Source organism: Papio anubis, chromosome 8 (assembly GCF_008728515.1).
Source record: "Papio anubis isolate 15944 chromosome 8, Panubis1.0, whole genome shotgun sequence".
NCBI lineage: Eukaryota > Metazoa > Chordata > Mammalia > Primates > Cercopithecidae > Papio > Papio anubis.
The window spans coordinates 20,659,314-20,684,366 of NC_044983.1; the positions used below are offsets into that span (position 1 = coordinate 20,659,314).

At 54.9% G+C, this 25,053-nt stretch overlaps 1 protein-coding gene across 8 annotated transcripts in view; it reads left to right on the forward strand.

The window, feature by feature from the left end:
• The first annotated feature begins 312 nt into the window (after positions 1 to 312).
• SORBS3 (sorbin and SH3 domain containing 3) overlaps positions 313 to 25,053 on the forward strand; it is a 31,019-nt gene continuing 6,278 nt past the window's right edge. For 2 of the 8 annotated variants that reach the window (XM_003902523.5, XM_009212681.4), the window contains exons 1-16: positions 7,284 to 8,000; positions 10,441 to 10,597; positions 10,852 to 10,969; positions 12,694 to 12,887; positions 14,415 to 14,478; positions 17,553 to 17,591; positions 18,082 to 18,148; positions 19,907 to 19,997; positions 20,203 to 20,289; positions 20,388 to 20,441; positions 21,184 to 21,270; positions 21,741 to 21,787; positions 22,260 to 22,399; positions 22,586 to 22,638; positions 22,748 to 22,794; positions 22,980 to 23,094. In XM_003902523.5, coding sequence (XP_003902572.2) covers positions 10,496 to 10,597; positions 10,852 to 10,969; positions 12,694 to 12,887; positions 14,415 to 14,478; positions 17,553 to 17,591; positions 18,082 to 18,148; positions 19,907 to 19,997; positions 20,203 to 20,289; positions 20,388 to 20,441; positions 21,184 to 21,270; positions 21,741 to 21,787; positions 22,260 to 22,399; positions 22,586 to 22,638; positions 22,748 to 22,794; positions 22,980 to 23,094 — 1,305 coding nt within the window. In that variant the 5' untranslated portion in view covers positions 7,284 to 8,000; positions 10,441 to 10,495. Of the gene's footprint in view, positions 1,362 to 5,877; positions 6,031 to 7,283; positions 8,001 to 10,440; positions 10,598 to 10,851; positions 10,970 to 12,693; positions 12,888 to 14,414; positions 14,479 to 17,552; positions 17,592 to 18,081; positions 18,149 to 19,906; positions 19,998 to 20,202; positions 20,290 to 20,387; positions 20,442 to 21,183; positions 21,271 to 21,740; positions 21,788 to 22,259; positions 22,400 to 22,585; positions 22,639 to 22,747; positions 22,795 to 22,979; positions 23,095 to 25,053 lie in introns of those variants that run through there. The other 6 variants (XM_009212677.4, XM_009212679.4, XM_009212678.4 and 3 more) reach the window with 6 other exon arrangements.

Sequence of the window (25,053 nt, forward strand, 5' to 3'; positions counted from 1 at the left end):
GCCTTTTTAGCCTTTTGGGCAATGGTGCGAAGCTCCTCCAAAAAAAAAAAAAAAAAAGAATTTTCATCCAAGCTGGGCACGGTGGCTCACGCCTGTAATCCCAGCACTTCGGGAGGGTGAGGCCAGTGGATCACGACATCAGGAGATTGAGACCATCCTGGCCAACATGGTGAAACCCTGTCTCTACTAAAAATATAAAAATTAGCTGGGTGTGGTGGCGCGTGCCTGTAATCCCAGCTACTTGGGAGGCTGAGGCAGGAGAATCGCTTGAACCAGGGAGTTGGAGGTTGCAGTGAGCTGAGATCACGCTGTTGCACTCCAGCCTGGTAGACAGAGCAAGACTCCATCTCAAAAGAAAAAGAATTTTCATCCTGACCAATCTGGGTGACCAGTCAGTTAAATTGGTTTAGGAAGAACTTGCCCTAGATTGGTTGATGCATAATTTTTATTTTTACTAATTATCGGGTTTTTCTCTCTGATCTCTGCATTGAAAATTATTTCCTAAGCCATAAAGATTTGTTGAGGTACCATTCTAGAATCCCCAATATTTATTCTAGTTGTTATAGTAACAGTGGAACCCAAGTTTCTCCTAAAGCATTACTCAGCTTTCCTTGCCCAGGCAGAAAAGATGTCAGAGGGAGGGTGAACCCAGGGCCCATCTGTGGGTATGGGCTCCAATTTCCTAAATTGTCTGTGGTTATAACCATGGCTTCCACCTTGTCTGGCACCCGGTCCACATCTTTTCTGAGATCTGCTAGAAGGTGAGTAAAGGACAGCATAGGAAGGCCCAACAGTGGATTGAGGAGGGTCGGGTTATCTGGAGGACAGGGCCCAAAACTGGCTTCCCACAGTCCCTTTCAGTATTGCTGTGATGAGATGCCCGGAGGAAGGCTGTCAGAAAGAGCAGATGTGTGTAGAGGAAGAAAGTTGTGTAGTGGAAGGACAGTGTTGTTTACTCTTATCTTGAGTGTGAGTAGAGAACTGTATTAACAATAGGGCTTTGTGCCATTGACAGAGTGTGAAAAAGGGAGCCTATATTACATTGGGGCTTGGGACCTGACCTGCCTATATCTAGCCAGCCAGAGTGAATGGGGTCAGTGTTAGCTGACTTCATCTATGCAGTCACAAAGGTAAAGATGATACTGGAGAGTATATTCCCTCCCAGGAGGCCCTGGCCTCACACCCCTGCCACCTTGGCAAGACCTGCTAAATAACACCTTTGTCTGAGACAGGGTTATGCCTCATCTCCTCTTCTATGCCCTCATGACAAGTCTAGGTGGCTTCAGATCAAGAAGCGAGGCCATGGAGGTGGACTGTCCCTCTGAGCGGCTCTAAAGTAGGGCCCAGCACACTGCCTTCCAGTAAGTTCTTGCCCACATTCCTTCATTCCCTTGAGGTAGATGTCTCCAAATACTCTTAACATGAAATGCATGTAATGAGGAGCAGGCCTATCATAGATCTTGATCTGGGGCAATAAAGATGTGTTTTTGTCACAGAACTTTTGAGGATGACATTGTAAATCCCTAACTTTTCTTTTCTTGGTGCATGGTGACCCCAATCGCTGTTTTTTTCCAATAGATCTGTCAGCAGACATTTTCCAAGAAGGGGTCCCAGTATTCCTTCCTAAATGGTGAGGTGGTCAGATGTCAGACTAACTGGTGGTGTGATGTTTTTTTCAAGGTTCTTCTGAATGATGGATTATTTGCTTGTGCTTAGAGATTGCCTACTTTTTCTTGCTTTCAGTTATGTTGAAGAAAGTGGGGGAAATGTTGCTTATTGGCCGAAATCATCTAATGTCTTTTTTGTGAACAAGAAATTAATTGGTTAGGACTTTTGACTATAAATTAGAGGTCATCTTAAGATTTTTAAAAAAGAAGAAAACACCCTTAAAATTAAATGAAAACTGTATTGGCTCCCTGTGTCTTTATTTCCTGTATTTTCTGGTGGAGGTACTTATATTTGGCCTTTACTCATTTAACAATTCCAGAGGCCAGGAGAAAGCCTGGCTTTTGATATCTGGTCTCTGACGATGCCAAGGAATTCTCCTCCCAAGGGAGGGAATCCCATTGCAATAAAAAGGACCTCTTTCTTTCCTCTCTCCAGCCCTTTCGTTTTAAAGCAGCTATGGTGGCCACAACGTGTTTCTGTGTCTCCCAACTCAGAATCCACTCCCCAACCCTGGCCTCCTTCTTGCTCAAGTCCCAGCACCCTCTGCAGCTTCTCCAATAGAGTCTGCTACTTGAAGAAAAGGAATAAAGACATCCCAGAAAACATACATTCTTTACCAAGGATAAAAACAGTTTTGTATTCTTGTAATTTAATGACCGTGCATGTGATCCTAATAATAGACATGGTGAATTCCATCTTGGAGAAGTCAAGGCAGCCAAAGAGGATTTGAACGTGGAGCTGGCCTACCAAGAACGGGAAGTGTCAGACTAGCCTTTTCATTCCTCTGAAAAGTAGAAATATGAGGTGCTGTGGATTCACAAGGAAAAACAAGCTCCCCTGCGCAAGTGGGGAATTGGGGATACAGAAAGCCGGGGCCCTGGAGAGTAAAGTGTGTCAGTGACGGGACTCTACAGGTTATGGCAGTACAGGTAGAAGGGCTAAATCCAGCACTGCCAGGCCCCAGTGAGATGACTTTTACACTAAATACAGCCACGTTAAGGGCCACAGTGCAGTTTACAGGCCAGAAAACAGGCCCAGGTTTCTTTTTTTTTTTGAGACGGAGTCTCGCTCTGTCGCCCAAACTGGAGTGCAGTGGCCAGATCTCAGCTCACTGCAAGCTCCGCCTTTCGGGTTAACGCCATTCCCCTGCCTCAGCCTCCCGAATAGCTGGGACTATAGGCGCCCGCCACCTCACCCGGCTAGTTTTTTGTATTTTTTTTTTTTTTAGTAGAGATGGGGTTTCACCGGGTTAGCCAGGATGGTCTCGATCTCCTGACCTTGTGATCTGCCTGTCTTGGCCTCCCAAAGTGCTGGGATTACAGGCTTGAGCCACCGCTCCCGGCCACAGGCCCAGGTTTCTAATTTCCAATAAGATGAGTATGCATTGCATTCTTTGTTATCCCAATGGCATCCTGATGTAGCAATGTCCCTACACCTTAGCTAAACCTTCAGTAAAATTAGGTAAGATTTGCCCATATTTCTGGAATTGTGGAAAGATTTTAAATAGCCTGGAAATGAAGGACTTCAGTGCAAATTCATATTAACCTGTTGTTCCATCTAGATCTGCTCCTCACTTTGTTGCCTGCTGCATGTAATTGCATGGTCTTGCCTTTTTTTTTTTTTTTTTTTAATTACAGCTTTCAGGCTTTAGAAAGAAAATGTAATTTTGATACAGTGGATGAATAATCTAATGGTAAATGAAGCAGACTTTTTAATGTTGATGCTGTTAAGGAGAAGGTTAATCATAGAATTCAAGGAGGTGGGAAGACAAAGTTATTCTTTGTTTGGAGGCCAGAGCCGTACCTTATGGTATCCACTGGGCCAGCAGATCAGCCCTCTTATCCTACCCATCGCAGTCTACCTGAGCTGGGAAAGAAGGCTGATGCAGACCTAATTTCCCAGCTCCTGGGTCTGTGCCCTCCTTTGTGGCTGAGTTGACTTGGCTAGGTTTTCCCTCTGAGGTCATCACTTATTTATCCTTCCCTTATAAAATCGACTTTCTGGAGCTGACAGCCACTTGTTTGTTTCATCTTTCCCGAGAACTAAGAGAGGTTCACCCAGCTCAGTTCTTCTCAAAGACACCCCATCTGTGCATTGTGCTTATTTTCTCATCCATGAAAAGAGGAAGAGAGAACAGCCGTGGATGTGATGTCAGCATCAAAACTTCCTTGAGGACAGGAGGGATAAATTGGGCAAACGGCTGAGTTCTCCCGCAGCCTTTGGGAGACTGGCCCTGAGAACCCAGAATAGATGCCTATTACATCATGCATGTGCTATGGAAAGGTCTGTGCCAGGCAAGCCTGAGAGCCTCATTCTCTATTCCTATGGGGCTCCATGCACCTAACCTGGCTGCCAGGCTCCAACACCCACCATACTTGACCTGTACTGGGCATTTCCCGCCCCCCAGATCCCTCACTCTATATACAGTGAGTCTACCAGAAATCTTGAATTCCAGATGAGCCAGGTCATGCCATTGTCAGCATAGAAGGCCCTTTGAAGCCCCAAAATGGGTCATTTGCACTCTCTTCTTCTGCCTGCTCCTGTTCCCATGAGTGGTTGGCATGGAAAGGGCCATCAGTAGAACTTGGCTGGCAACATTTGCAGGAGCAGGAATCAAGAGAGGACCCAGGAGAAAGGAATGGAGCCCAGGGGATGAAACATAGTCCAGATTCTTGCTGGTGTGTCCATGTGACTTGGTTTCAATTCCTCACCATTGTGTCACTGTGGCCTTCTAGAGAAGTCCAAACTGCTGGAAACGGGCAGTGCTTTCTGTGCTAACCCCTTCTGGTCTAACTGCTCAGCTTAGAGGAAGGAAGAAAACACTCAGAATTCTGAGAGCAAAACCCCCAAAAAAATCTACTCAAAGCACCTGAAGTTCATCCCTGGGGAGGAGAAGAAAGGAAGAGCAGATGCCCTGTAGCTCCATGGGAGTACCGAGGCACAGAGCTAGGGCCGCCTAACTGTCCAGGGTAGATCTCAGAGGGTGACTCATCTGAATTGCCGATTCCAAGCACCAGAGCAAGGTGCTCCTCAAGAACTGAGTCCGGGTTCATGTCTTCTGGGACCCCTGGCTTCCCTCTTCCCACTTGAGAACTAAAACTGGGTGCTCTGCCCACCCCGCTCACCCCGCCTTCACTTCAGTGCTCTTTCCCCTCATCTGTCATCCTTGGTGACAGAGGTTGCTTTTCAGAGTGACCCGCATTCCACCACCTTCTCCCCTTCCCTGTGAAGAGCCACATTTACTGGTAGTCCCCTGGCTCATCCTCCCCTGCAGGCGGGGGATGGGGGGCAGGGGATGTGGACAGACCCCTGTTGATGGTGATGTTGGGGACTACCCACAGAACAAAAGGTGCAGCCTCAAGGGCTTGAGCTGGGGATACTGGTGCCTGGGATCAGGTAGCTGGGAAAACAGGGCAGTTACATAACTCTGTTTACTGTGGCTCAGGTGGCTCTGAGAAGGCAGAGGCAGCCCCCGACAAAGGGCAGTGCCAGAGGTGGGGAAGCGGTGACTCACAGGGAGGGAGGTCCCTCTTAGACAGGGGAGTCGTGCTTGCAAAGGGGAGAGTGCAGTGGGATTTGGAAAGGAAAGGAATCTGTTCTGTTGTTGACAGCCAGCTGGCCAGCCGCCTTATCTAGGACCATCTTCCCAGCCTTAGCCTCTCCCTAACCATGCCAGCTGTGGAGGTAGCAAGGGAAGCTGAGCTAGAGGGAGGCGTCGGGAAATCTGACACCTGGTTCCTGGCTCAATCTCCAAACCTTGCTACCTTTCCCCCCTTAATCTACTTTTCAAAGAGAACGAATTATTCTCTTTAGATAAGGGCAGAAAGGGAGGAATCAGTCAAATTTCCTTATGTTTTCCCTGCTCTGTGGCCCTCTGTCTCCCATCCTCTCGGCTGTGAGGCCAGATGGGCACCACGGAACACGGTGGATTCTGACCTGAGAGAGGTGATAAACCTGGCAGAGCCCAGGCCTAAGCAGACAGGCAGAAATCAAAGCGGCTCAGGAAGAAAGCTCAGGTCTCCCGTAGACCTACCCCGCCTCCTCCTACAAAGCTGTTTACTCAACTCCCGATTCCCATAGAGATGAAACTGGTGGCCAGTCCCCAGCTCCTTGCCCATGGCTGCCACCTCCCTTTGTGAGAAACAGGAAGTGGGGAATTTTGTCAGCTCAGCTGCACCCTCTACACTAAATATTTATCTTGGAGTCCAGGTCAGAGCCCTAGAGAATAAGAGAAGCTTGCTGCTGGTGAGGGGGTATGGCCAGGATTCCTGGAGTCGGAAGAGCTTCAGCTTCACCATCTTGGGAGAAGAAGGAAGAAAGTGAAAGTGATGTGGTCCTTCTTAGTCCCAAGGACCCTGACAGGTGGGAAAAATGCGTGTCTAAGAAAATGAGCACCTATTTTACCCCTGAGGGAGGGAAGAGGCTACCTGGGGTGGGTAAGCAGGTATCTAAGCTTCAGGGGAGGGGCAGTGCACTGCTGCCTCCCTCAAGAAGTGTCCCAGGGTTCCTCCCCTGCTCAGCTGTCCTCCACAGCAGTGCCCCCGCGATCCCCATCTCTCCACCTTCCTGGAGAGGCAGGTTCTTGGAAGGAGTCTTGAAGGTCATCTTGTTCAGCTCCCGCTCAGTGCAACAGTTGCCTTTACATAGATGCCCCAGGATTGGCAGACTCAGAACCCCTGGAATCATGTAAAAATGTTTCCTGGGAAGCCTTGGACTTGCTTCCCTATGATGTGTCCCCCAATGGTCCCACTGCTGCTGGTGCGGCTGTCTGTGTCTACATGGCAGCCCCGCAGGTGCAAGAGGCCAGCAGGCCTATCTGAAGCTTCTCAACCCAAACATCTCCTCCAGCTTTCACGTGTGATGTCCTTTCAAGGCAACTGGGGAGAGCTCCTTTACCTGAAGGAGGGAGAAGATAAGACTAAAGCAGTAATGGTGGTAGGGACTGAAAATCGCTTAGTCTTTTCTCCACTCTCTTTCCTTCCAACCTTTGAGTTGAGCGGTGAGTTTGGAAAACACTCCAAAGCTCTTGGTGGCCTCTGGCACCAGTCTGACACCCAGTAGGAATGCAGGAGATGACATTAGTTTTCATAATTTAGCATTGATCACGCCCAGCTCCTATCTAAAGCTGATCAGCAACTATTTGCTGGTTGGTTGGTTTGGGGCTTGGGGATCCCTGAGCCAACCCAAGGGCTAGAAAGGATTCCAGAGTGTTTCCAGGCCGGTCAATGCTCCTTAGGCATTCCCACTTTCTGAAGCAGGCCCTGTGCCACACAGAGGCTTGGGGCAGAGACAGGGAGAGGGGATGGCCAGAGTGGATGCGGAGCAAGAGGGCCGGGGCTCTAGGGACTCAGCTCGGAGCAGCGAGAACAGCGGAAAAGCAGGCAGATCAAAACAAACACAATGTCCGGGAACACCAAGACCCTCCTAATCCCATCCCCGAAAAAGGGACCCCACCCTTATCCTCTCTAGGGGCGCGGCACGCCCAGGGGGGCCGCTCCCTTGGGCTGATTTCCTCCCTGTGCTTGCACGTGTGTGAGCGTCCCCACGTTTGCAGTGCACGCGCGCCTGTTTGTTTGCACACGCCCGGCCGCGCGCGGCCGCAGGCACACCCTCTCCCCCAGCGCCGACGGGCGGCGGGGCCTTCCCCTGGTCAACTCTGCCACTCTGCCCGCGGGGCGCCCTCATCTCGCTCCCGGCCTGTCCGCCTCCCCCGGCCTGCCCAGTTCACCACTCCTGCCCCCTTGTCCGGGCTCCGCCCGGTTCACCACTCCTGCCCCCTGTCCTGGCTCCGCCGCGCGGCCGCTCGCTTCCCACACTCTGGAAATGTCGCTGGAAACTCTGAGTGGCCCGCGTCGGGCCGCCCGACCCCTCCCAGACGCCAGCCCCGCGGTAGGGGCCGGGATGGCAGCTGGGAAACCAGAGAGAGCTCCCCGGGGACCCTCGGCGGCCCCTCCCGGCGCCGCCTCCCGCCGGCCCGGCCTCCTCTGCAGGGGACCAGTGTCCCCGCGCGCGCCCCGACGGACGGAGGGCACTCGCACGCCCCTCCTCTCCGGCCCAGCCCAGGCCCGCAGTCCAGATCCGAGACCCAAACTCCGCCCGCCCCGCCGCGCGACTCTCACGGTCCTGCCTCCAGCGCGCGCCCCCTCGGCCTCCCTCTTCCTCGTCGGGCGCCCAGCCTGGCCTGGCCCGTCCTGACCCGGTCACGAGGGCCGCGACGGCCCGCGCTTCTCCCTGCCCTTCTTCCCCGAGCGCCCGCGCCAGGCAGCAGCCGGGCAGGGATGCTCCTGCGCTCCCGGACAGCCTCGGGCCCAGCCACCTGCTCGCCGGGGAAGGTAGGTCCGGGGAAGGAGGGGCGGGGAGTAGGCGAGGCCGCGGGAGGGACCCATGCCCAACCCCAGGGGACCTCACCGAGTTCCTCCCCGGGGTCCGAGTCCCAAACTCTGGGAAGAGGTGGGAAGTACCCCCCATCAGCCCTCATACCAGAAAAAGCGAAATTCAAGAAACCTGTCCTTGTACACGTGGCCTTGTGGCTGAGAAATACCTGGATAAGCGCTTAGGGCCAGGCCCCCAAGACCAGGGCAGTGTTCAGAGCAGGAAAGCCGGTGTCTGCCCCAGCAGAGCTGCCTCCCCTCTCCCGATCCCGGGACCCCGCCGGCTCCCGGGGCTGGCTGCCTGCGTGGAGGGGCGGCCTGAATTCTGGGAGGACCCCTCCGCTCTCTGCTACATGGGGGACCAGTCCCCAGATGCTGCCCTCTTCCTTGGAAGTCCTCTCTAAGTCTCCTGACCAGGCTGCCAAGAGAAGAACTCGGACCACCCTTCCCTGGAGGTTCCAGGGGGGTGTCACAGGGAGCAGGGTTGAGAAGGGGCAGATGGGGGCACCAAGGGTCAGCAACCTCTGACTACAGGTCGTGGGGGACCTCCTCCCCTGCCCATCCTCCAAGAGAGCAGTTCTCACTGAGCACGAGGTGGGCGGGGAGGTCAGGGAAGGAAGGCGCTGTCAGCTGATGGCCCAGGCAGCCGCTGCTGACCGGCAACTTGGCCCGAAGCAGTCAGCTGGGCAGGGAGGGGCGCTGCGAGGAGCCAGCCGGCTCCAGGCCTCCTGAGGTTCCACCCCACCCTGCCTCAACTTCCCCCCGCAAGGGGAGGTGGAGTGTGGGGACTGGGGTGTGTCTGCATGTTTTGCTTTGGTGGGAGTCCTAATTGGACCCAGCTGAGGAGCTGCTCCTCCTCCAGCCTCAGCCCTCCACTTCCCGCAGTCAGGCATGGGCACAGAAGAGCTGTGTCGCAGCAACTCGAATGTCAGAAGTCCCCACAAACTCAAACCAGAGACAGGGAGCTGCCCCCAGCCTTGGCTGCACCCTCGCCAGCCCTGGGCAGGAGCTGGGTCCAGGGGATGAGTCATCCCAGCCTTATTCTACCTTCATCCCCTCCGGGCCCCCCAAGTCTTACACTGCTCATATGACTGCACCTCCCACCACTGTTCAGCTGACACCCCTCTGTACCCACAACCCCCATGCAGCTCATGTGGTCTGCCCAGTGGCCCCTCCAGAAGTCATATTCACAGCTCTGCACCCAGATTCCAACACACACATACACATACACACACAGCTCCTCCCGATGCGTTTGCAGCCCTCCCTGAGAGCCCCCAAGGGCCCCACAGGCACAGGCAAATCTGATTCCATCCAGTCCTGGGCAGTGGCAGAGCTTGGCTGTTTCTGGTCCAGTCCCGCAGCCAAGATGAGGAGGGATGGACACCATAGCACAGTGCTCTGGGTCAAAAAGCGCGCTTGGACACCCCAAACTGGGAGCCCCTTTTTGTCCTCTTGCACCCACCCTTCTGGGCTCCCCTCTTGCTCCTCCATTCCCTGGGTGCCTGGGGCTCCCTTCCCCTTCCCCAGCCTTGGCATGAGGCGGAAGAAGCTGGCTGCGGGCAGGCATGGTGCTGCCAGGGAAGACCCTCCACTCTCAAAACAGCCTGGAGTGGCGGGAGAAAGTGGAGCCAGGGTGCGCGTGTGTGTGCGTGCACACGTGGCCACATGCACAACACCCCAGAGCACTCAACACCACCTCTCCGTGGGCATGAGCAGGTCCAGCTTTGCCCGCACCCACCGCTTCTCTCTACACCCACCCAGAGCCCTCTGAGTCCTCATTCTGTGAAGGAGGCCAAAGAAGGGCCCGATGCTCCCTGTGACCTCGCAAGAGTGGGTCTTCCTGCCTGGAAATGCCCCCGATGCTCCCCGTGGCCCTGTCGGGCTTAAGGCCCTGCTGGCTGCTTCCTAGAGGGCAGTGGGCGGGTGGCTGAGTAATCCCTTGTGCCTGCAGGCAAGAGATGCCCACACAGGGCCTGGGGGAGGCAGAGGGAACTGAAACAAAGTCCTGGCCCAGGCCCCCGCTCTGCCAGCTGCCCCAGTTCCCCTGCGCCTTCCCTCCGGGGGAGTGGGGAAGCCGGCTGCACCCGTGCAGGGAGAGCCCCACGGGCTCCTGGCCAGCCCCTCCCCTCCTCCTCACCCAAGCTCCCCCTCCCCCACTCCCACCCAGAGCTCCTGCCCTAGGCCTAACAAGTGGCCCATTGTGCCTCTGGGAGCCGGCAGGCACGGGCAGCCTGCAGGCGGGTGCCTGGCGTGGCCTGTTTCCTGGGTCCTTGAGCTCGCACCCAGCTGATCCTGACCCCCTCCCACAGCCGGCCCCTCCTCCCCTATCCCAGGGTCGAGCCAAGAGGGCATGGGCAGCCCGGCCTAGCAGGGCTTTCCCTTCCTTCCTCCTTCCCCACAGAGGACACGCAGAGGAGCAGCTGGCTCGCCCTGAGTCCTCCAACCTTAACCCAAGCATGCAGGGCCCACCCCGAAGCCTCCCTGCTGGGCTCAGCCTGGACGACTTCATCCCTGGCCACCTCCAGTCCCACATAGGGTCTTCCTCCCGGGGGACACGGGTGAGTGAGTCAGTAGGAAGGAGGGTGTCTTGGGGGTCCAGAGTTGGTTGGGACGCTAGCTAGTCAGGTGGGGGCAAGAGGATGAAAGGGATGGAGGGAGGGCTGAAGAGAGTTCTGGGGGGCCTCGCTGGTTTCCCACAAAATCGTCAGGTGGGCCTGGGACCATCACCGAGGGGTATGGGCTGTGCCTAGTAGCCATCCCTCCCTCCCACCCTGCCGGGCCCTGAGCTGCCGCTCCTGGCCCCTCCCCGCAGGTGCCCGTGATCCGGAATGGTGGCTCCAACACCCTTAATTTCCAGTTCCACGACCCCGCGCCCAGGACTGTGTGCAATGGCTGCTACACACCAAGACAAGATGCTTCCCGGCACCCGGGTAGGTCTGCTCAGGAGCCTCATGCCGGAGATGGAGGGTCAGGGCCCTGCCATCTGGCACTGCCTTGTGTGGAGCGAGAGGGGCAGCAGCGGGAGATGGGGTTCTTGAGGCCATGAGGAGGTTCCTCAGAGGCCTCTGGGCTCACTGCGAGCCTCTCCCTGCGGAGCCTGCTGACTCTGCAAGAGACATCATCCGCCTGGGGAGAGCAGGCTGACGCATCCCCTCCCCTGCCCTCCAGCCCGGTGCCAGGGAAAGGAAGTGTGCAGGAGCCCTGGGTGCCGGGGGACCTCCTGCAGGGACTGGGGATGGAAGGGTGGAGGTGATGTGGGTATCTGTTGGCTTGGGAAGGGGTGGAGACTGTCCCATTCAGGCCCAACAGGCTGCCCAGCAGGAGTTTAGAGAGGCAGCTCTAGGTCCCGGTCCAGAGGTCCTGGGAACTCCTGGGTGCAGGCCAGCCCTGAATATGTCTCTCCTAAAGTGACATCTTTTATGCAGCATTCCCATGAGACAGGTGCTGTGTAAAGGAATTTATTCATTTAACAAACAAGAATCCAGCCTGGGCAACATAGCAAGACCCTGTCTCTGTCAGTCTGGGTGACACAGCAAGACTTTGTCACTTAAAACACACACACACTGGGAGGCCGAGGTGGGTGGATCACCTGAGGTCAGGAGTTCAAGACCAGCCTGGCCAACATGGTGGAACCCCGTCTCTACTTAAAAATACAAAAATTAGCTGGGTGTGGTGGTGGGCGCCTGAAATCCCAGCTATTTGGGAAGTTGAGGCAGTAGAATCGCTTGAACCTGGGAGGTGGAGGTTGCAGTGAGCTAGGATCATGCCACTGAATTCCAGCCTGGGCAACAAGAGCAAAACTCAGTCTCAAAAAACAAACAAACAAACAAACAAACAAAAAACACCCACAAAATTATGGAACACCCAGAGCATGCTGGCCACTGTAAAAACCCTTTACAAGGCTCACCTCATTTAACCCCTTGATATCCTGACAAAGTAGGGGTGATGATGACTGATAGCATCCCAGTAAGGAATCCCGCCCACAGAGACGTTCAGCCACCGAGGCTGAGCTGCAATTCACACCCTTGTCCATCTGGTCTTAAAGCCTTTATACTGCTGCCCTAGCTACTTAGAGGCTAACAGTTATGGGTAAGTTGAGGACTCAGTCACAACCATGTCTAGGGAATGGGTTTCTGACCTTCACTGAGAGCCTCTCGACTGTGGGTCAGGCACTGTGCTGGGTACAGTCACACACACTAGTTAGTCACTGAATCCTTGTCACGATGAGCCTTGTTTTACAGAAGTGGAAACTGAGACACTGCGAGGGTGACTCATGTGCCCCAGGCCTTGGCAGCCAGTAGGTGGCAGAGCTGGGGTCTGAATTCAAGTCTGTCCCCTCCAAGCCCAGCATCTTTACTGCCACACCCCAGCTGGGATGTCCCCTGCATTCTCTACAAGTAATCATTTCCAGACCTTATTCTGAAAGCACTTAGGATAGTCCCAGGAAAGAAGGATGGGGGTAGGGCCAGGCACAGCATTCTCAAAATCCATTTAAATTCACTTAAACAAACAAACTGAGTCATCCACTCAAACAAACTAGGCGATGTTGAAACTTTGAACCCACAGAGATCCATGCTCTGAGGAGCTAAGGGACACACAGGTTCAGGTGGAGACCACTGCCTTTCACTAATGCTCTCCTGCACGCACCCGACAGACCCCACATGTTATCAGACCTGGCCAGGCCCTGGGAGCAAGCCCTCTGCAAGCACAAAGATCCCTGCCTCCCAGCATGCCCAGAACTGGTCAGCCACGTGGACCAAGGACAGCAAGCGTCGGGACAAGCGCTGGGTCAAGTACGAGGGAATCGGGCCCGTGGATGAGAGCGGAATGCCTATTGCCCCGAGATCCGTGAGTCCAGGGCTGGGGGCCACAGAAAGATGGGGCCCAGGGATCTACAGGAAGCTCGACTTGTGTGCATTAAAGTGGGGGTGGGGCAATAAAGGCCACACCCAAACCATCCCAGACTAAGCAGGGGTTCAACCGTGGTGGGGTTCAGGGGCCGTAAACCTCATGAAGCTACGGACACCCTTGTGTGCCTGAGTTGCTCAAGTGGTTTGTGCAGGGTACAGATCTAGAACTCCCACCAGTGTCTCAAAGGTAGAGAACCCCTGCTGTAAGGGCTGAGGCTGCGGGGCACCCTCTCTTAGTTTCATATCCCCAGGGCCTGTCACCACACTCATGAAATGGTTGCTGAATGAATGACTGACTGGCCGAATGAATGAGTCTTGTCTGAGAAGATCTCTCACTGTGGCAAGAGTGGAAGGATCCGGGGGTCCAGTTAGGACTGGGGATACCCTGCCCTTTTCCATCCACTTTCATGTCTTGACTCAGCTCCATTTTCTTTCTTTCTTTTTTTTCTGAGACGGAGTCTTGCTCTGTTGCCCAGGCTGGAGTGCAGTGGTGCAATCTCGGCTCACTGCAAGCTCCGCCTCCCAGGTTCACACCATTCTCCTGCCTCAGCCTCCCAAGTAGCTGGGACTACAGGCGCACACCACCACGCCCGGCTAATTTTTTGTATTTTTAGTAGAGACGGGGTTTCACCGTGTTAGCCAGGATGGTCTCAATCTTCTGACCTTGTGATCCGCCCGTCACAGCCTCCCAAAGTGCTGGGATTACAAGCGTGAGCCACCGCGCCCAGCGGCCAGCTCCATTTTCTCATCTGGAAATTGGAGATGGTAACATACCCTTCCTGCCTCCCAGGGCTGTTTTGAGGCTTGAATGAAGCAGGTGATGCAGAACACGCATCTCACTCCTACATTATTACTATCAATTTTGGCCCAGGTGCAGTGACTCACGCCTGTAATTCCAGCACTTTGGGAGGTCAAGGCAGGAGGATCACTTGAAACCAAAAGTTCCAGACCAGCCTGGGCAACATAGTGAGACCCTGTCTCTAAAAAAATAAAATAAAATTAGTTAGGCAAGATGGTGCACACCTGTAGTTCCAGCTACTCAGGAGGCTGAGGCAGGACGATTGTTTGAGCCTAGGAATTGGAGGCTGCAGTGAGCTATGATCATGTCACTTCACTCCAGCCTGTGTGACACAGTGAGACCCTGTCTCCCCCCAAAAGAAAAATGTTCTTTGTAGAAACACTAGACATAAAGAAAAGCAAAGAGAAAAACTGTAAATTGCCCAAATCTCATAACATCATTATTGCATACACTTCGATGGACTTCTTGCCATGTATCTTACTTATATAGGATGTGTTACATGAAGCTATTGTTATTAAAGAGATCACAAGAGAAGTATTCCCCAGCTCACCTATCGGGGGTTCAGGGGTAGCCAGAGAAAGGACTCACTAGGGAGTCCTTTTGGGTGGCTTGCTATTGGGAGGGTGAATAAGCAGGGACAACTGACTTTGCATTTTCTGATCCTAGAGTGTTGACAGCCCCAGAGACTGGTACCGGAGAATGTTCCAGCAGATTCACCGGAAAATGCCAGGTAAGATACCCTTCCAGGGTCCTTGCCCTGCCAAAGTGGATTCTGGCCCCTGGGGCTTGGAGAGACAGGGAAAGAAAAGGGGACTTAGCTGCTCAACAGGTTCTTCTCCACCTCCCCTGAGGCTCTAATGAGTAGTCCTGAAAATAGGCTATCCCCTCCCTGTCCTCGGAGCCAGCAGTGGTCTCTAGAGCATCCCCAGAAGGACATTGACCAGCCACTGTCCCCCAGTGTCCTCTGAGGGGACTGAGAAACCATTCCTTTCCTAAAGTCCCTCTCTGATTTCCCTGCCAGGCTGGAATGCCACTGTTAGTGGTCATTCCCTTACTGGAAGCATTGTTTTCTTCCACAACTCAAAATGCAGCCAACCCCGGGGGTGCCTAGGAGCTGGCTCTGAGGTCACCCATCCATTCAGCGAGTCCTTGACCATCTATTGAGCATGGACCATGTGCTGAGCACTACTGTAGGTGCCAAAGATCAAAGGAAGTCACACACCTTTGACATGGCAGATGGTGGAAAGGGCTAGGGAAAAATAAAGCCAGACCAGGGGAGTGCCCCAAGCAGGGAGGCTGCTGCTTCACCCAGGAGGGGCCAGGAAGGCACTTGTAAGTGGCGTTTGATCAGACCACGGAGGGAGTGAAGGAGTCGGCCTGGCAGAGCTGGGGGGAGGATTCCAGCAAAGGGGGCTCCGAAGACCCAGAGGTAGAAGCATGTTCTGGACTGGCAAGGAGAACCTGGCCTGGAGCGAGGAGCATGTGGTGGGAGATGGAGTCAGAGAGGTGGTGGGGTCAGGGCATGTGGGGCCTCGTGGGCCTTTACAAGGACTTCAGCTTTTACGGTGCAAATGAGGAGGAGCCACTGAACGGAAGAGTGCCATGCTTTGACAGGTAATGGCTGAAAAGGTTGTGCCTGGCTGAGGGGTGGGGAAGGAGTGGTGGAAGCAGGGTGACCAGTTCCCTTGCCTGGTAAGGGCTAGGGAGAAAAAGCCGCCTTTACAACTTTGCTTTAATCTAGGTGAGAGGTAATCGTGTGTTAGACCAGGGTGGTAGCAGTGGCCCTGGTGGGACAGGGTGAGACTATGAATACATTGCAGTCACTGGAATTTGCTGATGGATTGGACGTGGCATGGAAGAGACAGTCAAGGATGGTTTAAACCTCAGCAAGTTGAAGATGGGAGTTGCCATTTGTCAAAACAGGAAAGACTATAGGAGGAGCAGGTTTAAGAGGCATTCACAGACTGGGCACGGTGGCTCACGCCTGTAATCCTAGCACTTTGGGAGGCTGAGGTGGGTGGATTGCCTGAGCTCAGGAGTTCGAGACCAGCCTGAGCAACACAGTGAAACCCTGTCTCTACTAAAAAAAACACAAAAAATTAGCCAGGTGTGGCGGCATGCACCTGTAATCCCAGCTACTCAGGAAGCTGAGGCAGGAGAATTGCTTGAACCTGGGAGGCGGAGGTTGCAGTGAGCTGAGACCATGCCACTTCACTCCAGCCTGGGCGATAGAGCAAGACTCTGTCTCAAAAAAAAGAAAAAAAGAAAAGAGGTGTTCAGTTTTAGACACGTGTTCCCTCTGAGTGAAGAGATTGAGTGAGCAGATGAATATCCAAGTCTAGTTCATGGGACAAGGTCTAAAACTGCAGATGGAAATACCTGGGACTCACTCAAAAGAGATTTTGGGACCAGCCTGGCCAACATGGTGAAACCCTGTCTCTATCAAAAATACCAAAATTAGCTGGGAGTGGTGGTGTGCACTTGTAATCCTAGCCACTCCGGAGTCTAAGGCAGGATAATTGCTTGAAGGCAGAGGTTGCAGTGAGCTGAGATCACCCCACAGCACTCCAGCATGGGCGACTCAGTCTCAAAAAAAAAAAGAGACATTTTGAAAAAAAAAGAGACATTTTGATTTAAAGTTTCCCCAGTAATTCTAGTGTGCAGCCAAGATTGTGAATCATGGGAATAGATGGTGTTTTAAAAGCCTTAAGACTAGCTGGGTGCGGTGGCACACAGCTATGGTCTCAGCTATTTGGGAGCCCAGGAATTCAAGTCCACCTTGGGCAACATAGCATGATCCCATCTCTGGAAACAACAATCCATAAGTCTAGACAAGATCACCTAGGGAGATAGAGAGACAAACAGACCCAGGACTGAGCCCCCACGCACCTGGATGCTTAGAAGTTTGAGAAATGAGGCGGAACCAATAAGGCAACTGAGAAGGTAGAGCCAGGGAGGTAGGAGGAAAACCGAGAGATCTCCCTGGGGCCAAGTGGAAAGGGAATTCCAAAAGGAGAATGTGACTGGTGGTGACAAATGCAGCTGATGGGTTGAGTAAGATGAAGACAGAATTGACCGTCAGATTTGGCAACGTGGAGGTCACCAGCATCCTTGATAAGAGTGGGTAGATGCGCCGTGGTGAGCAGAAGCCTGTTTAGGGAGACGGGGAGTAAGGGGATTGGAGATGGTGGAGGTCTTTATGCTCACTGATTACAGTTTGCTATGGGGGAAGCAGACAAATCGAGGAGTCGGAGGAGGATGTGGGGTCCAGTGAGGGGTGATGTGGCTGGCGTTTAGGCAGGTGCCGTTGTAGCGTGTGTGTGTGTGCGTGTGTGTGTGTGTGTGTGTGCGCGCGCGCGCGCGCCATAGGGAGCAGTGGGTCAGTAGCTCTTCCCAGGAAGAAATTCCCAGGCACCTTGAGGAGCTAGGAGTGGGTCTGGGCAAATGGGGAAGGAAAGCGTTTGGAAGAGGGTGCAAGTCGAGTTTCCCCAGCCTGAGTGGCGAGGGCAAGTCCACAAAGGTCGGGAGAGGGTGTGTGTGGGAACGGGGAGGGAGGAGCAGGAGGGCTTGGGCAAGGCGGCTGCCCTCTTGGCTCGCTTAGGCCCTAAGCCTGCCAGAGGCATTTCAAGCCCTCCAGAGAGCTGCCCTCCTAATTCCTTCCCTCCCTTGGGACATTCTTCAGGCCCTGACTCAGCCCTCAGCCCCCTGCTCTAGGGATGTTGGGAGCGGCTGTGGTTACCTCCCAGGGCACCCTGCCCTCGCTTTCTGCCCCGTCCCATGACCTGGTCCCTTTTGCTCCTGCAGACCTGCAGCTGGACTGGACCTTCGAGGAGCCACCCAGAGGTGAGTGGATGCGGGCCCACCTGCCTGCCATAGCTCTGCACCTGTGTCCGTCCCTCCCTGCGGCTGGGACCTGCAGCCCCGCCTGGCTTTGGGGCTCTCCAGTTGGCTCCGTTCAACTTGAGAGGTTTTTATAACTCATTTCCAGAGCACTTCAAATCCCCCGGTAGGTGGTAGTTAACAGCCTCAGCTTGTACCGGGAATGGGCGCCTTGCCACTCCTTGGCCGGGATTTCTCTGGGCCTCCCTTTCCTCATCTATAAGATGAGATCATTACCTACCGGAGTTGCTTTGAAGATTTAGTAAACGTTGTAAAGTTCTGGGGGCAACGCCCACGTTCAGTGTCCCTGAGCACCAACCACTCTGTCCCCACCATCCACCCAGGAGCAAGGGGGTGGTGCTGAAACCCTAAATGATCACCCAGGCACCCTCAGCCCCAGTTCTGGCCTGTCTCCTCCCACCTTCAATGGTTTCCTCGTGTACCTCCTCTGCAGACCCCAGGCATCTAGGAGCCCAGCAAAGACCTGCCCACAGGCCCGGCCTGGCAGCATCTTCCAGTGGGTGAGCATAGTGGGGAGGGGCCGAGGGCTGCGGAGAGGCGCGGCCCATGAGCCCCCATGGGATGGGCGCCCCCTCGTGGCCACAGCTGGCACAGCCTCGGAGCAGCAGCCGGCAGTGGGGTCTGACTTTCCTATCCCTCTGGGCTCTGTCCCATCTCTGGGTCTCCACCACCCCCATAGACTCTCTTCCCTACAGGGCCAAAGGGGATGGGAGGGCAGGAGTGGACCTGGCACCCGCTCCTGGTCAGGAACACCTGTGATGCGTTTGTGGTCAGTAGCAGGAACTCTTGCCCCAAAGATCCCACCGGTCTTGTGAGACAGGGAGCGGGTGAGACAGGGGCGGCCAGGGCAGCCATGGACAGAACTGTTGAGGGGAACTTGGACCTGGGGCTGTCCTCTTTGAAACCTGAGAGAAAACAGGGGATATGGAAGTACCCAAGTTCCTGCCTGATAGCACAGAGAGAGGAGCCCCTTGGAGGGATAAGGATGACATTCCTTTCCTCTGTACAAACCACAGGCCCCGCCGGGCTGCTGGAGCCCTGGCGGGGTCAGCACCACCGTGGGAATCAGGATCTTTGCTCTCAGAGTTAAATCCTTGAGTTTCTTATTCCCTTGCAGGGAGGGACTCATCTCATTAGCATGGCTGAAACTGGCCTGTGGCTCTGGGCAACGCTGATAAGGTTCAGAGGCAAAGGGCTCAAGATGTGGACACTGAGTTCTGGGTTTAAGCCTGTGCACTGCCACTAGCCATGTGACTGTGGGCACCTCACTCAATCTGAGCCTCTGTGTCCCCATCTTTTAAGTGGTGATGCCCAGAGGGTTCAGTGTGATCATGTATATATCATGCATCATGTTTTGCACATAGCAAGTCTGCACAACATTAGTAATATACAGGCTTAATTATGATTACAGCTTCCTTAGGTTAGGAATGACACATTCCATTCTCACCGTCCCTTTTATTATTACCAAAATCAGAATGGAGTCATAATTACAGCCAACAAATCCCAACCCTTGGTCAGACATTGCATTATTTGATAAGCCGGATGCAGCGGTTCCTCTCGGTGGAAACTTTCAAACAGAGACTGGAACGTTCCATGTAAGCCAGCCAGGAATGGGGCCCTGGAGGGGAGCTAAGGCAGATGTGACCATGCTGTACTGCAGTGGCTGGGGTAGTCTCACAGATGGAGTCACTGAATCCAGCACCCTCATGGAACTAGGCCCAGCGAGCAGAAATAACTTGCCCAGAGCTGCAGGGCAGGGCTGCCTCTGGCTTTCCTTGCCCGTGGGTGTACGATCACTCAGCCACAGCACCCAGAAAGACCAGCTTCTTCAAAGCTGAACAGATGCACATAGCCACAGTCATGGGGCCAGACCAAACACACGTGCAGGATTTAGCAAAATGGCCCGCAGGAGAGGGTCAGGCCACACCTGGAGCAAATATATGTGTGAGGCCTTCTCCCGGGCACCTCACACATGTTCTCTCACCAAATCATTTCTATATTACAGGTTCTGAGCCTGAGGCTTTGAGGGATCAGTAACTTGTTCAAAGGTCACACATCCACTAAACAATGGAGCTAGAATTTAAGCTTGGAGCTCACACACTTCCACAGTTTAGCCTTGCTTCCAGAGTAAGGGCAGGGCAGTCAGAGGCAGAGCAGACCCCACAGCAGGGACAAGGGCAGGGCGAGAGGGCTGTGTACTTGCTTCTGCCTCAGTCTCCCTAAAAGGAAGCTGAAGAGATGTCCTTCCCTTTCTTCAGAAGAAGCTGGGACCACTCTGAAGAGTTACCTAGAAGCACCTTCAGCTACAGACCTGGAGCGTTCTCCACTGTGCTGCAGCCCCCAAATCAGGTAGCCCACCCAGCGTGTTCCCTGGTCAGCCCCAGCTGTATGCTGTATGGCCAAGCCCCTGTGCCACGATGTCCTTTCAGCTGGAATCCCTTGGAGGACACCGTGGGCCCACGGGAAGGGCAGGGGCCTGCAAGCCTGCATTTTGAGCCTGGCCAGTGTCCCAGTAGCCCTCTTCACAAGCTGACGCCCACCCACCTCCACGCAGGTGCCCAGACGCCGAGAAAAAGGAGACAATGTCTGGACAGAAGAGTCCTGGAACCAGTTTCTGCAGGAACTAGAGACTGGGCAGAGGGTGAGTGCTGACTGGCTCTCGGGGTGTGCACGCACCCTCAGCTGATACATTTTGGAAAGTGAGCTCACCTGCTCTGACACACCCTTTCTACCCTTCAGCCCAAGAAACCGCTGGTGGATGACCCTGGTGAGAAGCCCTCCCAGCCCATTGAGGTGAGTGCTGCAGGGTGCTGGGGACAGCAGCCTGATAAACCAGGGAGATTAGGGTTTTGGGGGCCCCAGTGACCACGGGCATAGGCCACCAACTAAGAGCTCTCTCTCCAGTCCCACATGGTTTATTTCTGTAATGCCAGCACTCGGGACAGTGGCTGGCATACAGGAGGCGCTCAGTAAACATGTGTTAAATAAATGTGTTGGCCAAAGCAGGAGCAGAGAAGGGAGTGGTCAGTGTGCACTGGGATTATCAGGAAATATTCTTGGAGGTGGAGCTGGACCCTTGAGAAGCTCTGAGGGCCTGATCCGGCGGAGACCCATAGCAGAGGCTGGCAGGAAGCAGCGTGAGGGTGGGGGCGCCAGTCCCTGGGGTGGCGGGGGAACCTGGATGGGCACAGCGAAGCCAGGCCTTGGAGGGCGGGAGAAGATGGGAGAGGAAATGGGGAGCCCCACTGGTGCTGGAAGAGAGACATAACTTGGCAGAAACTGGTAGAGCTGCGGAATGGCGGGATCAGGAAGCGCGAAGGCACTCGGGGGCTTGCAGGGCAGGTGAGAGGCCGCGGCGGGGATGCCCTCTTGGCACCCCGGGCCACACCTCCCGGCAGGAGCCCGGCCAGTGCGCTGAGGCCTGTCCTTACGCCGGCCCAGTGCGCCGGCCTGGCTTCTCACAGCCGACCTTTGACCGCTGCCCCCACCCCCACCGTGCGCTGCCCCTCACTGCCCAGCCTCTCCCCGCCCCCAGGTGCTGCTGGAGAGAGAGCTGGCCAAGCTGAGTGCCGAGCTGGACAAGGACCTACGGGCAATTGAGACCCGACTGCCGTCCCCCAAGGTGCCAGCCCCCTGGGTTCACCCGCGGGGCACGCCGTTGACCGCACGGTCGGGGCGGGCCAGGAGCCTTGGCGGCTGGGCTGGGCAGAGGACAGGCAGACGAGGTCAGGCCTCCGGCGGCGCGCACAGGCCTCGGGCCCTCCTGGGCGCTGGCGGGCTCGCTCCTCCATAAATAAAATACAGGGCGTCGACTTTCGCAAGTGACCCCGAGGAGCCTTTCTAAGCGGACTCCACGTCAGCCCAACGCCCGGGCTCCCGCCCCGTCCCGCCCCCGGGCCGCAGCCTCGGGGACCCCCGCCCCTTCCCCTAGTTCCCGCCCCGCTCCGGGATCGGCCGCGCGGGCGCCTCTAGGACCCCGCGTCCCGCCCGCTCTCCTCCCCTCCCGAGCCGCGAACTTTTCCGGAGGCGGCGGCCTCGACTGCCGCTGGGTCCCGGGGTCGCGGGCCCTGATTGCGCCGTCTCCCCGCACAGAGCTCGCCTGCGCCCCGGCGGGCCCCGGAGCAGCGGCCCCCGGCCGGGTGAGTGGGAGACGCGGGAGGAGGAAGGGGGCTGTCCCGGGCCGGGCGGGAGGGAACGTGGCGCGGCCGGGCGGGGCGGACGGGGCGATCGCGGGGCCCAGTCGGGGGAGGAGGGAACCGCAGAGCCCAGTGTCCGGGAGGGACCGCAGCGCCACTCTCTGCGGGACGCCGTTCCCGCGCCACCGAGGGCAGCTAACCCCGAGCGGAGGGCGAGGGTCGCGGCCGCCGGGGACGCGGCGCGGTTGGGGCGGCCCCGCCACGGCCCAGGCACTCCCGCTGGGCCCTGCCGGGCCTCACCCTTCCCGGCGCAGCGACTCGGGAAGTAGGACATCCTGTGGAGAGCCCAGGACCCGGGAGACGCCCTGGGAGGAGGCGGCAGGGATAGGGGCGATGGGGGTCAGAGCCGTCTAGGGGTGACCAAGGTGGGACGCGGAGCCCCAGGCTGGAGGCTCAGTCTCTGTGCCCCGTGCAGCCCGGCCTCAGCCTGGAGCTCCAGCTCCCCGAATGCACCTTACCTGGGTTCCGCCCGGTCCCTGAGCCCCCGCAGAATGGCTGATGGAGGAAGCCCCTTTCTAGGTCGGAGGGACTTTGTCTACCCTTCCTCAACCCGAGGTAAGGACCCAGCCGTGCTCTGTTTCTCATGGAGATGCCCACCCACCAGGCATGCTGGTGCCCCAGGGGTGGCAGGTCACAGAGCCCCTTGCTTCTGCCAGTGCCTGCCCTAGGTGGGGGTGCAACCCCATTCCAACCCCATCCACCAGGTTGGCCTCCCCAAACTGAGGTTGTGCTTCTCCACAGACCCTAGTGCCTCTGACGGTGGGATCAGCCCAGCCAGGAGGGAAGAGAAGAAGGTAAGGAGGGGACCAGGGTGTGGGGGACCTGGAGTGGTCCCAAGGCTACCATCCTGGATCTGCCACCCGCCCAACTGAGGTAGCCCACTCTGTCCTCTCCCCTGCCTAGAGGAAGGCCGCCAGGCTCAAGTTTGACTTCCAGGCGCAGTCTCCCAAGTAAGTGCCCTCCTCCCGCTCCCCTTCCACCGAGGCAGTCTCTGCCATCCCAGAGCGGGATGGGTAGGGGGACTGGGCTGCAGTGGGCATCCCTAATTGGTGAGAGGAATAAGGTGTACTGGGGAGGGTCTGAGGGGAAGGAGGCTTGGGAGGGCCTCAGCTTACCATGCGGTCCTCGCCTGCAGGGAGCTGACTCTGCAGAAGGGTGACATTGTCTACATCCACAAGGAGGTGGACAAGAACTGGCTGGAGGGAGAGCACCATGGCCGCCTAGGCATCTTCCCTGCTAATTATGTGGAGGTGAGCAGGAGGGACAAGAGCAAGCAGGGGTTGGGAGAGACTTGGGTTTCCTAAGGCAAAAAACTGTGAGGGGCTGGGCCATGTCTCAGGATTGTCCTTGGCCCCCACAGGGCCTGGCCCAGTGCTCTGCATGACCCCAGGAAATGTTTGCTAAATGAGGGTGGAGCCCAGCCAAGGGGAGGACCCAGCAGCCAGCTCCTCAACCCTCTGTGTCCCAGACTTTCACCATTCAGATCCATCTTTCTAAAGCTATCTTTGGGAATCACCCTAATGGCAACTAGCAAGAGTGGGAAGTATGCAACAGTTTATAAATCACATATACACACATAACCTCTTTCAGGTGTATTACTGCCCTGGTTCCTCTCACTTCCCAGAGAGTGATAGTTTATCTCTGTTTTACAGATGGGGATGCCAAGGTTCAGTGACAAGTTATTAGGTAAAAGATCTAGAATCTGAATCCAGGTCTTTTGATTCCAGAGACAGGTTCTGGGCTTGACAGATAAAGGGCAATAGGTGACTTTTAAGATATGTCAAGTTATCCAAATTACTGGCATAAAGATGTTCATTATAGTCTCTTACTATTGTTTTAATGTCAGTAAAATATGTAGTGATGTCTTCTCTTTCTTTCGTTTTGTTTTGTTTTGTTTTGTTTTGAGAGATGGAGTCTTGCTCTCGCCCAGGCTGGAGTGCAGTGGCGGGATCTTGGTGCACTGCAACCTCCACCTCCTGGGTTCAAGTGATTCTCCTGCCTCAGCTTCCCAAGTAGCTGGGACTACAGGCGTGCGCCACCACGCCCAGATAATTTTTGTAATTTTTTTTAGTAGAGACGAGATTTCACTATATGTTGGCCAGGCTGGTCTCGAACTCCTGACATCAGGTGTTCCACCCACCTCAGCCTCCCAAAGTGCTGGGATTACAGGCGTGAGCCACCGCGCCTGGCCGATATGTTCTCTTTCATTGCTGATGTTGGCAATTTGTGTCTTCTCTTATTCTGGCTAGAGCTTTATTAATTTACTTGACCTATGGATTTTATTGATGTTTTTCTCTTGTTTTTGTTTTCAATTTCATTGATTTCTGCTTCTTTATTATTTCCTTATTTTTGCTTGCTTTAGGTTTAATTTGTTCTAAGTTTCTTAGGGTGAAAGTTTAGACTATTCATTTGAAACTTATTTTTCCCTAATGTAAGAATGTCAATGCTATACATTTCCCTCAGAATGCTGCTTTAGCCGCGTCTCACACGTTAATTTTTCGTCAACTCTGACTGTTTTCTCATCTCCTTCGCGACTTCCTCTTTGACCCATGGGTTGGGTTGTTGTTTAATTCAGGCTCTTGATTTGATAGATATCATTAGGCCTCCCTTGCCTGCCCAATAATCCACTTGGTCCTGAAATTTCACAAAGTATATACAGTATTTCACTCCACCAGTCATTTCTGTCTTTGTGTGAAATAGTTGATTGGCTGCTTGATTTTTATGGGCAGAGTGAAGCAAAGAGAACATGAGGATTCTGGGCTCCTGCTGGGGTAGATGGGGAGGAGGAACCAAGACACTGGAACCCAGGGACACCCGGTTCTCGGCAGTGAGAAAAGGGTGAATCCTCAGTTTTGGAACAGTTCCCCAAGTTTTCCCTGCTGCTTGGAATGCCTCATTTTCTTCTGTGGTCCAACTTAAACTCTCTAATCGGACTGGCTTCCATCTTTTCTCTTGGCGTTTTTCATTCAGTAATGCCCACTCCACATACCCCTATGGAAAATGTTTCTTCTGGGGAGCCTTCCCAGACTCCTCCCCATCCTCCAGCTCCCCTTGGCTGTGGCCACCCCTGGCTGCCCTCAGGGCTTGTTTCTGGTGTTTATATCTTTCTCTGCCAAGGGGCAGGCCCACCTTCTCTTTGCTGTCTCACAGGAACCCCCAGTCTGTGCTATGTTGATGCCCAGGCCAAATCTTTCTCATGACCTTTCTTC